The sequence below is a fragment of the Oncorhynchus clarkii genome, chromosome 20 (assembly GCF_045791955.1).
Source record: "Oncorhynchus clarkii lewisi isolate Uvic-CL-2024 chromosome 20, UVic_Ocla_1.0, whole genome shotgun sequence".
Classification (NCBI taxonomy): Eukaryota; Metazoa; Chordata; class Actinopteri; order Salmoniformes; family Salmonidae; genus Oncorhynchus; species Oncorhynchus clarkii.
Window position 1 is genome coordinate 8,798,341 of NC_092166.1, and position 14,901 is coordinate 8,813,241.

A 14,901-nucleotide genomic window follows, 5' to 3' on the forward strand; every position below is an offset into this window, starting at 1 on the left:
ATACCAATAGATATGGGACATCTATTGGCTAACACTCGGCCAGCAAGCTAGTTTGCTACTTTTGAATAATGCCTTGTCTGGTAGCTTCAATGTTGGGGAGAAGACTCGTCAACTCTTGGGCGGGGCGCAAGGATGCTCCATAACATTACACATGTTAGGATGAGATGAATCAGATATGAGGAGGTCAAAGTTGATACTAGTAGTACAGATGAAAGGGGGATATTCTAGTAGGAGCGAATTGCATGCTAGCTAGATAAACTCTCGGCTAACCGTTGTAAGCATGCACACTTACCCGTGTAATCGCAGATCTCTTTGTAAAAAATGGCACCAGGTGCGTTGCTACGCAACAAATATAACGCCAACAAGTTGATACACAGTTGTGTGTGAAATATTTTTTTCAATCTTTTTTTTATACTAATCTACCAATAGGGGGCAGAGGGTAGAGAACAACAGATCATCCTTTTCAACCACACATCATTTATTACAGTAAAATATTTTTACAATCCATTGATAGTACAAGAAAATAGATAAATAAATGCACAAATACATGTTCAACTAAAGAAAACAAATACATACATAAAAATACATAAATAAATGTTCAACTAAAGAAAACAAAATAAAATAAAAAGTGAATCAACTAAAGATGCCAGTTTTGTGCAGCAAAAACAGCGCCTGATTAATACAGAACATACTCACATTTGTCGCAATGTTTCTTAGCTCATATATTCCACAAGATACATATTTAATCCTATAAAATATGACTTCAAACTATTTTTTCCACACTGGACAATTACGTCATACAGTGCTAAAGACTTCATTGGATGAGAATGAATAGACATTTAGACTGATGCTCCGCTTCTTGCCAACATCGAGGTAGGAGAGAAATAAATAGTCAATCCACATCATAAAATGGAGCAATGGTATGAATCCCTTCACACAGGACGTGCAAACTAAATGCTTACATTTGGGGAAATCTCAACACTGGTTTCCTTTGCCTGTATCCTCGTCATTTCATCAGCCTCACTGATTCAGGCAATCTGGATGGATGGGGACAGCCAAGACATATCTTTAACCAACATATTAGGCAGTCAGAGTTGTCATAGATACCATCACCCTCCCCTTCCACAATTGAGTTTTGCTCCAGACAGGTGGGTCCACCCCAAAGTGATGACAGACACCCGTCTCGATCAATGTGAGAAGACTTGAAATATACAAGATGGCGGTGTACACGTTGTTGGATTACTTCACGGATCATAAAAAGTATTTATTTTAATAACAGAGCATTTAAAACAAAACAAAATGTCATGGATCCCCTTGCACCCTGGACAAGGACATTTTATGAGACTCCTGTTTCTACAAATAGAGAATGAGGACAGTATCACCAAACTAAGGTTGGTCTGAAATGTTCTGTGCTACACCAAAACAGTACCTAACCGGTAACTCCCAGTATATTACAGAAAAACATTGTTTTGATTCAATCACATTATCTGGTGTTACAATCTGTAGATAGAATTGAGATATTTCTGGTTAAAATTACAGTGTAGGACCTGGTCATTGGGTTCCGTGCGGTTCTAACGGCGGAACCAGATCCAGGTATTGATGAGCCAGAACGCCACGGTGGCGGAGTAGAGAATCACCTCTCGCTTGGAGCGCTCCTTGTTCTCCTCCTCCAGTAGCTGGAGACGTCGGTTCAGCTTCACAATCTGAATAAGAAAAATGAATGAATCAAAAAATTGATGATTCATCAGAACAGTTGATTCAGTCCATTTAAGTGAATGAAATGCAATTCAGTTTGGTGGATTTGAAAACTCCTTATAGAAACCATTTTAATATTTCATCATTTGGAGAGTGTCAATTCCACATAAATTCAGGACATCCCCAAAATGTCATTCCCTGAACTGAAATGGAATTGACTCCATTTATACATTACATACACATCAGTGGTGGCTGGTGGCACTTTAAAAAAGGGGAGGACGGGCTCATAATAATGTCGAAGGAAATTAATGGAATGTGTTTGATACCTTTCCATTCACTATTATGAGCTATCCTCCCCTCACCAGCCTCCTCTGATACCCATTATGTGTTAGCTACAGTCATTCATTCGCTCAATATATCAATTGGAAGGTAATCAATAATTTAATAAATATAATTGGATAGGAGGGCAACACAGGGTACAATGCTTTGACTACCTGTCGCCGTAGTGACGAGGCGTCCACTAAGCCTGAATCGTCAGGGGTCATGTCCATGTCGAGGGTCAAGTGACCAGCCCTACAGGAAACAAAAAGAAGAACATATTTATAATACGACGGGAACATAAATGGATTTAACATAAATGGAAAAGTTACATTTGAATGGTTACTGGCTGCAGTAAAAATGCGTTTCCCCTCCTGATGGACTGGATTTTCCTTGGTTAGTAACCGTGTAAATACTCGACTCAGAACATTTGAATGGTCTTTCAACTTAAAAAAAAAAACAACGCAGTTTTAGTGGCGCTAAACACGCCATCGCCACTCCGAGCTCAGCTTCATTATTGACAGGGTAAGTACAGGCTTTGTGCCAATACAGCTGTATTTGAGCTAACAGAGGCGATCATGAGCCAACTCTATGCAGTCTAATGCTATTCCATTAAAACACACACACACACACACACACACACACACAAACTGTTGACAGTAGCTACGCACTACAGCCTACTTAGAGATAATAGATCTTTATCTCATCCTAGCTTAGAGTAAGCATGAGGCACACACTGACTACTCCTGAAGTATGCACTAACTAGCACCCTTTCTCACATAGATGTTATTAACAAGGGTGGAAACTCCTTCCAGTCGATGTTCACAGCAGTCTCATGCTTTAAAAACCTCTTAGGGAGAGGCGGGACGCAAATGTCTCAACTGGCCAATTGCCAGGGAAAATGCAGAGCGCCAGATTCAAATAAAATACTAAGATGTTATTAACAAGGGTGGAAACTCCTTCCAGTCGATGTTCACAGCAGTCTTATGCTTTTAAATCCATGACTGGGAGCGTGTAAGGAAAAAGGGTGAAAAAAAATATATTTCAGGATGCAATATTGTGCGTGGCTGAGGAGCTCAAGGGGGTCACCTGCGGTGGATGTCGACCTCCAGGACCTCGAGGACCTGCTGGTAGGCCCGGCGCGTGGTGCATTGGATATAGGACAACAACCCTCCAGCACTGTACTGTAGGTTCACCACGTCCTCAGGGGTACACAGTGGGGGACAGGCACGGAGAGGGGGGGCGACGGGGGACAGGGTTACACTGAGAGAGAGAAGGGGGGGAAAAAGTAAGAGAGATGGAGATAAGGGAGGGATGGAGAATTGAAAGAAGGTAGAGAGATAAACAGAGGAAGAGGAAGTTTTTTTTACGAATCATGATCTCACCGAAGTGGTGCTAAAAGTGGGAACAAGGAATCTAACCGGAAAATTATCTAATAAACACTGGTTATCTGCAAAATAGCCGCATTGAAAATAATTGTCATATACCTCCATGGTGTTAGCATGCAGCATATACAAATATTGTAAAAATGGGGACTTTCCAGAAAGGATGGGGCTAGGAAGGGTCTTTGACAGTGGGGGTGCGTGGACTTGTTAGTTAAGATTTGAAAGCCTTTTTGCCCCAAGAACCAAATGAAGTAGCTGGGCAGCGCATACGCAAGATCTGGATCTGGGTGCTGAAATTAGGCATTTCATAACTACGAGAAAGAAAGCGATGAGTCTTCCAATGCTTCCCTCACACCTGGACTGGTGCTTACCTTACGTGGGTTCTGTTGGCCGGGCCGCTCTGGCGAATGCTGGTGGTATCGCTCACTGTGCGCTCCCTCAGCAACCGAGAGTGGACCTGTGGGGCACATCAGGGATGTATGATGGGATCGCTATATTTTCATTTTAGCCTTAGATTTGAAAGTGATAGGACTATTTCTGCCTAATTAGAAATGTAGTAACGGATAACTAGGAAGTAACTGACGGGGGGGGGGGGGGGGGGGGGGTGTCCTTAGAGTAAGATACCAAACATACAGTATGAGGTCTACTCTTTATTTCCACTTTTTCTTTGGTCCAATTGGTAGGTACAGTCTTGTCTCATCGCTGCAACACAACCCAACCAAGCCGCACTGCTTCTTGACACAATGCCCAGTTAACTCGGAAGCCAGCCGCACCAATGTGTCGGAGGAAACACCGTGCACCTGGCGACTGTGTCAGTGTGCACTGCGCCCGGCCTGCCACAAGAGTCTCTAGTGCACGATGGGACAAGGACATCCCTGCCGGCCAATCCCTCCCCTAACCCGGACAACGCTAAACCAATTGTGTTCCGCCCCATGGGTCATGGCTGGCTGCAACAGAGCCTGGACTCGAACTCAGAATCTCTAGTGGCACAGCTAGCACTGCGATGCAGTGCTTTAGACCACTACGCCACTCGGGAGGCCTGGGTTGGTCTACTTACCCGCTGATTAGTGTTAGCATCGTAGCGTGACTAACAATGAAAAACCGGACCCTGGTTAGCATGCTCCAAATAGAAAAGCATTTTTTTTGTAGAACATTTAGAACCATTTATGGCTCTGTGTAGTTCTAATGACATCACAACGTTGACACAAACTCACCCCCTGGTTGGCGTGGGCCTGTGGTGTGGGAGCCTGGTCCGTCTCCAGGGAGTCCAGGGAATGTTCGTTGAGGGTGAGGACACGTGGCGGCGCCTTCATGTCCAGTAAATCCACAGGAGGAATGGACTGGATCAGATCTAGGTCTCTGGGCCGGGAGTAACGGGAGTCCCCATCGTCCCCTGGAGATGGCGGAAGGAGGACAGTGTCATGTTCATTAGTCATCAAACGGAAGAAAACAGACTGAAACAGGGGAGGACTAGCTGGAATTGTCAGCACAATGACTCAACAGGCATTTGGACTGACCTACTGACAACCAGATGGCTCTGTCCAGGTTTCCACACAGACAACCAGATGGCTCTGTCCAGGTTTCCCCACAGACAACCAGATGGCTCTCTGCAGGTTTCCACACAGACAACCAGATGCCTCTGTCCAGGTTTCCCCACAGACAACCAGATGGCTCTCTACAGGTTTCCCCACAAAACCACCCTGACAACCATATGGCTCCGTCCAGAGAGCAGACACCGCTCACCTGCTATCAAAATCCTCTCTGGTACATGTATCATGTAGACCAGGGGCTCCAAAACATTTTCCCTCCTGCTTCACTTCCAGCATTGGGGAACATCCCGTGTCACGTCTATTCCCATACGCACAAGCATTGTTCATGACACAAACTGCTCACACCACTCATTGGCGTAAAGGTAGGTAGCATAGTGGTTAGAGCATTGGACTAGTAGCCGGAACGTTGCAAGATCGAATCCCCGAGCTGACAAGGTAAAAATCTGTCGTTCAGCCCCTGAACAGGCAGTTAACCCACAGTTCCTAGGCTGTTATTGAAAATAAGAATTTGTTCTTAACTGACTTGCCAACTGTAGATAAATAAAGGTAAAAATAATAACATTTGGCGCACGTGACAAATAAACTTTGATTTGATTCCCAAACCATCACAACTGGGTTGAGGTCGGGTGATTGCGGAGGCCAGGTCATCTGATGCAGCACTCCATCACTCTCCTTCTTGGTTAAATAGCCCTTATACAGCCTGGAGGTGTGTTGAGCTATTGTCCTGTTGAAAAACAAATGATGATCCCACCAAGCACAAACCAGATGGGATGGCGCTTCGCTGCAGAATGATGTGGTAGCCTTGCTGGTTAATAAGTGTGCCTTTAATTCTAAATAAATCACAGACGGTGTCACCAGCAAAGCACCCCCACACCATCACACCTCCTCCTCCATGCTTCACAGTGGAAAATACACATGCAGAGATCGTCTCACAAAGACACGGCGGTTGGAACCAAACATCTCCAATTTGGACTCCAGACTAAAGGACAAATTTCCACCAGTTTAATATCCATTGCTCGTGTTTCTTGGCCCAAGCAAGTCTCTTCTTCTTATTGGCGTCCGCAGCAATTCCATCATGGAGGCCTGATTCACACAGCAACTGAACAGTTGATGTTGAGATGTCTTACTTCTACTCTGAAGCATTTATTTGGGCTACAATTTCTGAGGCTGGTAACTCTAATGAACTTATCCTCTGCAGCAGAGGTAACTCTGGGTCTTTCATTCCTGTGGCGGTCCTCATGAGAGTCAGTTTCAAATCCAATCGTATTGGTCACATACACATGGTTAGCAGATGTTAATGCGAGTGTAGCGAAATGCTTGTGCTTCTAGTTCCAACCATGCAGTAATATCCAACAAGTAATCTAACAATTTCACAACAACTACCTTTTGCACACAAGTGTAAAGGAATTAATAAGAATATGTACATATAAATATATGGATGAGCGATGGCATAGGCAAGATGCAGTAGATGGTGTAGAGTACAGTATATACATATGAGATGAGTAATGTAGGGTACGTAAACATTATATAAAGTGGTATTGTTTAAAGTGACAGGTGATAGTTATTACATCCAATTTTTAATTATTAAAGTGGCTAGAGATTTGAGTCTGTATGTTGGCAGCAGCCACTCAAGTAGGAAACAACATCTCCACCCCGCTAATCCTCAACACTGGGGCCCCACAAGGGTGCGTTCTCAGCCCTCTCCTGTATTCCCTGTTCACCCATGACTGTGTGGCCATGCACGCTTCCAACTCAATCATCAAGTTTGCAGACGACACTACAGTGGTAGGCTTGATTACCAACAACCAGTAACTTTTTTGGTTACTACATGATTCCATATGTGATATTACATAATGTTGATGTCTTGACTATTATTCTACAATGTAGAAAATAGTACAAATAAAGAAAACCCCTTGAAATCAGTAGGTGTTCTAAAACTTTTGACCGGTAGTGTAAATTAATCAAAATATAAAATGTTTTTGGGGGGGAGGGGCCTCCAGGAACGACTGACGTAGACCACACACTGCTCACCTGCTATCACGATCCTCTCTGGTACATGCATCATGTGGGGGGCCAGGGGCTGAGACAGCAGCCCATGTTGGTTTTCGGGGGCCACTTTGAGTGTGTCGGGGATGCGCATGCGCTGGCTGATACCCTCGGTGTACTCCAGCTCATAGTGGATCCGATTTATCTCTGCCTCTTCCGAAGAGGAAGAGGGGAAGGTTGCCACACTCATCCAGCCTTGTAATAACAACAAAAGCCTCAATAAATCAAACCTTTAAAAATCGCTCATATGTTAACATTAGGTCCATGTATTTTGCCATAAAAAAGGAATGCAATTTTCCATTTATATGCAATTTAACCAACTGTGTTGATAACAGGGTATTTGATATAACATAATGATTTCATGGTTTTATTGCATTCTACACATTATTGACATTCTTGTGCATTCCTGAAATGTTTAATACCAACTCATAATCAAATAATGATGACTGCATTTCTAAGTTAAATAATCACGTAGGCTACCGTTTATGTGGGCTAACTAACATAGTACTGTTTTGTGTACTTATGGTTATTAATAGCCTGATACCTCTGCTTAATCCAAAACAAGCATGGTTTTATTTATACTGAACACAAATATACATGTCAAGGGTTGGTTCCATGTTTCATGAGCTAAAACAAAAAATACCAGACATTTTTCCATATGCACAAAATTCTTATTTATCTCAGATTTTGTGCACACGTGTTCACATCCCTGTTAGTGAACATTTCTCCTTTGCCAAGATAATTGATCCACCTGACAGGTGTGGCATATCAAGAAGATGATTAAACAGCATGATCATTACACAGGTACAATTTGTGCTGGGGACAATAAAAGGCCACTCTAAAATGTGCAGTTTTGTCACACAACGCAATTCCCACAGATGTCTCTGTTTTTGAGTGAGCTAACAATTGGCATGCTGACTGCAGGAATGTCCACCAGAGCTGCTGCCAGATAATTAATTGTTAATTTCTCTACCATAAGCCGCCTCCAATGTTGTTTAAGAGAATTTGGCAGTACGTCCAACGGCTTCACAACCACAGACCACGTGTAACCACGCCAGCCCAGGACCTCCACATCCGGCTTCTTCACCTGCGGGATCGTCTGAGACCAGCCACCCTGACAGCTGATGAAACTGTCTGAATAATTTCTGCACAAACTGTCTCAGGGAAGCTCATATTTTTTTAATAAATGTTTTATTTTATTTAACCTTTATTTATCTGTGTGCTCTTCGTCCTCAGCAGAGTCTTGACCTGACTGCAGTTCGGCGTCATAACCGACTTCAGTGGGCAAATGCTCACCTTCGAAGGCCACTATAGCACACTGGGGAAGTCTGCTCTTCACGGATGAATCCCAGTTTCAACTGTACCAGGCAGCTGGCAGACAGCGTGTATGGTGTCGTGTGGGTGAGCGGTTTGCTGATGTCAATGTTGTGAACCGAGAGTCTGATGGTGGTGGTGGGGTTATGGTATGGGCAGGCATAAACTACGGACAATGAGAACAATTGTATTTTGTCGATGGCAATTTGATAGACAACGTGACGAAATCCTGAGGCCCATTGTGGTGCCATTCATCCGCCACCATCACCATGTTTCAGCATGATAATGCACTGCCCCATGTCGCAAGGACCTGTACACAATTCCTGGAAGCTGAAAATGTCCCCGTTCTTCCATGGCCTGCATAGTCACCAGACATGTCACCCATTGAGCATTTTTGGGATGCTCTGGATCGATGTGTACGACACAGTGCTCCAGTTCCCGCCAATATCTAGCAACTTCTCACAGCCATTGAAGAGGAGTGGGACAACATTCCACAGGCCACAATCAACAGCCTGATCAACTCTATGCGTTGCATGAGGCAAATGGTGGTCACACCAGAAAATTACTGGTTTTCTGATCCACACCCCAACTTCTTTTTGAAAGGTATCTGTGACCAACAGATGCCTATCTGCATATATGAACTGTAACTAAAATCGTTGAAATTGTTGCATGTTGCGTTTATATTTTTGTGTAGTGTGCAAATGGAATTGTAAAGCAATTATGTGAGGGCTCCAGATCTGGTGTTATGGCTTAGTTAATGGAAAACTCCGCCACATTTTTCAACTGACCTGGTCTTGGCGATACACTTTGTTCTCGATTTCGAGAAGAAAAGTGTATCTCATAAATGTCCCGGTCCAGATGCAAGTGGTTCTACAAAAAAAAAAAAAAATTCAAGAAGATGTTAAATCCATGTTTTGTACCGCATGAGGGGGTTCCTTGTCATTTTAGCTGCCTGCACATCTAGCATTTCCCAGCATCTTTACAGGAACTAGTTGCTTCTGTGACACCCCCGCGGCCACATGTAGATGACAGCCATCACACAGTGCGACCAAAACAAAGATATGCACACATGCCAGATGCCATTTCTCACTAGGTTTTATTGCATTCTATAAATAATTGACATTCTGGTTACCAACTCCTAATCATGTCATAATGACTTCATGCAAAATGAACACGTAGGCTACCATTTTAATTATGTATTTTTATTTTTTTAAACCTTTTTTAACTAGGCAAATCAGTTAAGAACAAATTCGTATTTATAATGACGTCCCTAACCCGGACTACGCTGGGCTATTTGTGTGCCGCCCTATGGGACTCCTGATCGCGGCTGGTTGTGATACAGCCCGGGATCGAACCAGTGTCTGCAGTGACGCCTCTAGCACTGAGATGCAGTGCCTTAGCCCCAGTGGCCTAACTGTTGTTTGTTTTCCTACTTATGGTAAATAATAGCCAGATACCTCATGCTTAAATCCTAAACAAACATGGACTGAAATGAGCTCGCAGTAATTGTTTTAACGTGCTATTCAGAATCCTTGGGACAACTCCCCTAAACGAAGTTGATATTGCAAATGGTTTAGGTAAGGGTTAATGTTAGGGTTTAGGACATGGACGTCCCAAGGATCCCAAGTAGCGATATCCTTGGCTCAACTGCGTGGCTCAGACAGTGGATTACTTGACCATTACAGACAGTGAGCAATGACGCTGGAAAGCACCGTGTGGCTGTGATATTTGAGACTCGTATCAAACAATGACAACTAGTGTGAAGATAATACTAATTAGTTAACATTTTCAGTCTACCCCCATATCAGGCTAGCTAGCTATTTGAAAGTCTAACCAGGTAACGTTAGCTATATTGTTTTGGCAAAGCGGCTGACTGGATAATTGTAAAACAAGCCAGACGAAATGTTGTTGTTGTTGTTTTTTTGTTGCTAACGCTAAACGTTAACAAAGGCGTGCATGAAAAAAATAATTATTGTTGCAAGTAACTATAGCTAGCTAACGTTAACAGGCTTGGAAGTTAGCTACATACATTTTCTCACGACGGTGAAGGCGAAATATTCAGACACTTACCCGTTGTATTTTTCTTCGTCGAAACTGCAGATTTCATTTAATTACAGTGTGTTTTATGTTCTCCTTGTGCTGCTTATCATCAACCAACCGCATGAACCTGTAGTAGTCAACACTACCGTGTAGGGGAGTACCACATGAACCTGTAGTAGTAGACACTACCGGGGAGGGGAGTACCACATTAACCTGTAGTAGTCGACACTACCTAGGAGGGGAGTACAACATGAACCTGTAGTAATCGACACTACCGGGGAGGGGAGTACAACATGAACCTGTAGTCGACACTACCGGGGAGGGGAGTACCACATTAACCTGTAGTAGTCCACACTACCGGGGAGGGGAGTACCACATTAACCTGTAGTAGACGACACTACCGGGGAGGGGAGTACCACATTAACCTGTAGTAGTCCACACTACCAGGTATTGGAGTACCAGCTAGCTACGAAATGTTAGCATGTAGCTGTAGCGTCATTCATTCATTGTAGTAGTAATGGCAAACCAATCATTGTGTCAACGGTATAGTATCTTGCTATCTTCAAAAGTGCATTTCGAAATTAGCACATTGCTAGACATGACGTGACACGTTTCACTAACTGGTGTGAGTTTGCATTAGTTCACTTAGTAGCCAAGTTACTAACATAACACATCTTTCAACTCTAGGACAAGAATCACATATACACTGAGCGTACAAAACATTAAGAACACCTGCTCTTTCCCTGACATAGGCTGACCAGGTGAATCCAGGTGAAAGCTATGATCCATTATTGATGTCACTTGCTAAATCCACGTCAGTCAGTGTTGATGAAGTGGAGGAGGCAGGTTAAATAATTATTTTTAAGCCTTGAGACAATTGAGACGTGGATTGTGTATGGGTGCCATTCAGAGGGTGAATGGGAAAGACTATTTATCCGTCCATTTTTTAACAGGTATTCTTCCTGGGATCCTGCAAAATTAAGGCAGTTTTACCATTTTAAAAACATTACAATACATTCACAGATTTCACAACACATTGTGTTCCCTCAGAGCCCTACTCCACTGCTACCGCATATCTACAATACAAAATCAATAGGTATGTGTGTGTGTATAGTGCATATGTTATCGTGTGTATGCATGTGCCTGTGCCTGGGCTCTTGAGTGGTGCAGCGGTCTAAGGCACTGCATCTCAGTGCTAGAGGTGTCACTACAGTCCCTGGTTCAATTTCAGGCTGTATCACATCCAGCTGTGAAGAACTGCAAAACTGCTGGGTTTTTCATGCTCAACTGTTTCCTGTGTGTAGCTAGAACCCAAAGGACACTCAGCCAACTTGGCATAACTGTGGGAAGCATTGGGGCGACAGGTAGCCTAGTGGTTAGACCTTTGGGCCAGCAACCGAAAGGTTGCTAGATCAAATCCCTAAGTTGACAAGGTAAAAATCTGTTCTGCCCCTGAGCAAGGCAGTTAACCCACTAAGCCCACCTAGGCCATCATTTTAAATAAGATATTTGTTCTTAACTGACTTGCCTAGGTAAATAAAGGTTAAATAAAATGACCTAATAATAAATACAATTCCCCAATATGACCTCTGTCTCTCTTCCATCTTTTCTTCTTTCTCAGCATTTCAAAAGAAAAATACTTTTAACGACAGGAGGTAACACATCTGAAGAATGAGTATGGAACTACAGTGTGGACATTTGAACATAATACCTTGTGGTCACCCACCAAAAATATTCAAAATAGTATTGACAAGCCAGAAATATTGCTTGTTTGTTGGTGACCAAATACTTATTTTCCACCATAATTTGCAAATAAATTCATTAAAAATCCTAGAATGTGATTTTCAGGATTTTTTTTCCTAATTCTGTCATAGTTGAAGTGTACCTAGGATGAAAATTACAGGCCTCTCTCATCTTTTTAAGTGGGAGAACTTGCACAATTGGTGGCTGACTAAATACTTTTTTGCCCCACTGTACATTAGCAGCTACAGATTGTTCAGACAGAATCTACCATTAGTCAAAAGGTCAAAGTACAGTTTTCAACTCAAGATAACTTGCAAAGAGGCACGTTTTAGCACCATCTGCCACGTAGAGCTGGAAACAGACCAGTCTATATTAATTAAGCTTTTCTTTCTGTTTTGGCTTGATATCTACCCTTAATTGGCCCTGTGAACAAAACATTTGGCTTGATATCTACTAGCAAATAATTATTGGGCTTGAGTACACTCTCGTAATTTTTTTTTTCACATACAAACTCACCATATAAATTTGCAACGCTGAATTGTTGAACAGCATTTTGCTGAAAAATATCTCCTCATGAGAATTCTCCTCAGAATTAAGACAGGTGTCATTTGTATGTAGCAGTTCAGTTTGGAGTCAGTGTTTGCTGATTTAGGCCAACAGATGGCGCTTGATATCTGCGCTTTCAATTTAACTTGTTTTGGGTGTGAAACTACGTAGGTGGCCATAACTATCGATATCATTAATGCAGTGTATGGAAGGAGGGTTATCTGTTAAAAGCTGATGAATCGGAATGTGCGTAGGCTATGACAAGAAAGCGCTGAGCTCCAATTCACCAACCATCTGGGGCTTATGCAGTAAGTTCCCTGAGCGGCACAGCGGTCTAAGATACTGCATCTCACTACAGACCCTGGTTCGATTCCCCGGCTGTATCACAGCGGTCTAAGATACTGCATCTCACTACAGACCCTGGTTCCATTCCAGGCTGTATCACAACCGGCACGGTAACCACAGTGCATCTCCTGGTCAACATGGTAACCACAGTGCATCTCCTGGTCAACACGGTAACCACAGTGCATCTCCTGGTCAACTCTTTAACCACTGTGCATCTCCTGGTCAACACGGTAACCATAGTTCCCCTCCGACATGTCCATCCGTTGACCACTGTGGGATGAGGAGGGTCTTCTGTCTGGGTCCAGCCCGTCTGCAGCCATGTATGGTGCTTTAGCCCATCAGTTGTGGACCTCTGAAGTGGGGATTTAGGGGCTTATGTGGGGTTAAATCCCTTGATTCAAGCCCCCAGCCGCCTGATTGAGGGATTACGGTCCTCGACCCCCATTTTCACCTCTCCATCTTGACTAATGAGAAGTGGGTGGTCGTCTTTCTGGTTGTGTTTCTACTTGACATCCCTGGGGGGGAGGGGGAGAGGAGAGGTCGCTAAATGATTGCGCTAGTGGTTAGCTGTTGGAGGGGTGGGGGAGGAGGGGGGAGAGGAGAGGAGAGGTTGATAAATGAGTGGTTTAGTTGTTGGAGGGGTGGGGGAGGAGGGGGTAGAGGTCAGTAAATGAGTGGGCTAGTTGTTAGTTGTTGGAGGGTGGGGGAGGAGGGAGGGAGAGGTCAGTAAATGAGTGGGCTAGTTGTTAGTTGTTGGAGGGGTGGGGGAGGAGGGAGGGAGAGGTCAGTAAATTAGTGGGCTAGTTGTTAGTTGTTGGAGGGGTGGGGGAGGAGGGAGGGAGAGGTCAGTAAATGAGTGGGCTAGCTGTTAGTTGTTGGAGGGGTGGGGGAGGAGGGAGGGAGAGGTCAGTAAATGAGTGGGCTAGTTGTTAGTTGTTGGAGGGGTGGGGGAGAAGGGGGGAGAGGAGAGGTTGATAAATGAGTGGTTTAGTTGTTGGAGGGTGGGGGAGGAGGGGGTAGAGGTCAGTAAATGAGTGGGCTAGTTGTTAGTTGTTGGAGGGGTGGGGGAGGAGGGAGGGAGAGGTCAGTAAATGAGTGGGCTAGTTGTTAGTTGTTGGAGGGGTGGGGGAGGAGGGGAGCACCATATCATTTTGAGGGGGGTCTGATGCAACAGTAAAGTAGAGACATCAAAGATAAAACATAGGTGTACATACAGTGTTAACATACATGTGGATGATATATTGACTACAGAATGGACTGCTTTACCTACAAAGGTCTCCAATGGTTACCAGGAACTGCCTTTGTTAGCAGTATGGTAATGTCTTGGCATTATGGGTGCGTGTGTATGCACAGCATGTGTGTGTGAGAATGAGGTCGACTTTGTGCCTATGTGAATTAATTGGAAATATGTGTGTGTGTGTGTGTGTGTGTGTGTGTGTGTGTGTGTGTGTGTGTGTGTGTGTGTGTGTGTGTGTGTGTGTGTGTGTGTGTGTGTGTGTGTGTGTGTGTGTGTGTGTGTGTGTGTGTGTGTGTGAGAGAGAGAGAGAGAGAGAGAGAGAGAGAGAAGTGTGTGTGCATGCATGCATGTGCGTGAGTATTTTTTTTCCGAGTGCCTGTGTTCAGGTGTGTGTGTGTGTGTGTGTGTGTGTGTGTTCCGGTATGTCAGGTATCATATGTCCAGTGGTGGAAAAATAACCAATTGTCATTCTTGAGTAAAAGTATAGATACCTTAATAGAACGTTACTCAAGTAGAACGTAGAACGTAGAACGTTACCCAGTAAAATACTACTTGAGTAAAAGTCTAAAAGTATGTATCACTTGGAAAAGATGCATTTGTGTTTAGAGTCCTCCAGATCAGAGACAGTAGGGATGACAGGGGATGTTCTCTGGTTAGTGAGTCCTCCAGATCAGAGACAGTA

The 14,901-nt window shown here is 43.8% G+C and overlaps 1 protein-coding gene across 3 annotated transcripts; it reads right to left on the minus strand.

Annotated features, from left to right (window-relative positions):
- Window positions 1-460: 460 nt before the first annotated feature.
- Window positions 461-10,611, minus strand: LOC139377232 (mitochondrial fission factor homolog A-like). Of its 3 annotated transcripts, XM_071120237.1 has the most exons (8): window positions 10,379-10,611; window positions 9,097-9,178; window positions 6,980-7,189; window positions 4,613-4,791; window positions 3,770-3,855; window positions 3,103-3,276; window positions 2,190-2,268; window positions 461-1,703 (listed from the first exon to the last, which is right to left on the minus strand). In XM_071120237.1, exons 3-8 carry the CDS (start codon window positions 7,182-7,184, stop codon window positions 1,572-1,574), a joined length of 855 nt encoding a protein of 284 aa, XP_070976338.1. In that variant the 5' UTR covers window positions 7,185-7,189; window positions 9,097-9,178; window positions 10,379-10,611; the 3' UTR covers window positions 461-1,571. The 3 variants fall into 3 exon arrangements, with proteins under 3 accessions (XP_070976338.1, XP_070976337.1, XP_070976339.1); XM_071120236.1 differs by lacking the exon at window positions 9,097-9,178 and having other exon boundaries at window positions 10,379-10,514; XM_071120238.1 differs by lacking the exons at window positions 3,103-3,276; window positions 10,379-10,611 and having other exon boundaries at window positions 1,401-1,703; window positions 9,097-9,106.
- Between the last annotated feature and the right edge of the window lie 4,290 nt (window positions 10,612-14,901).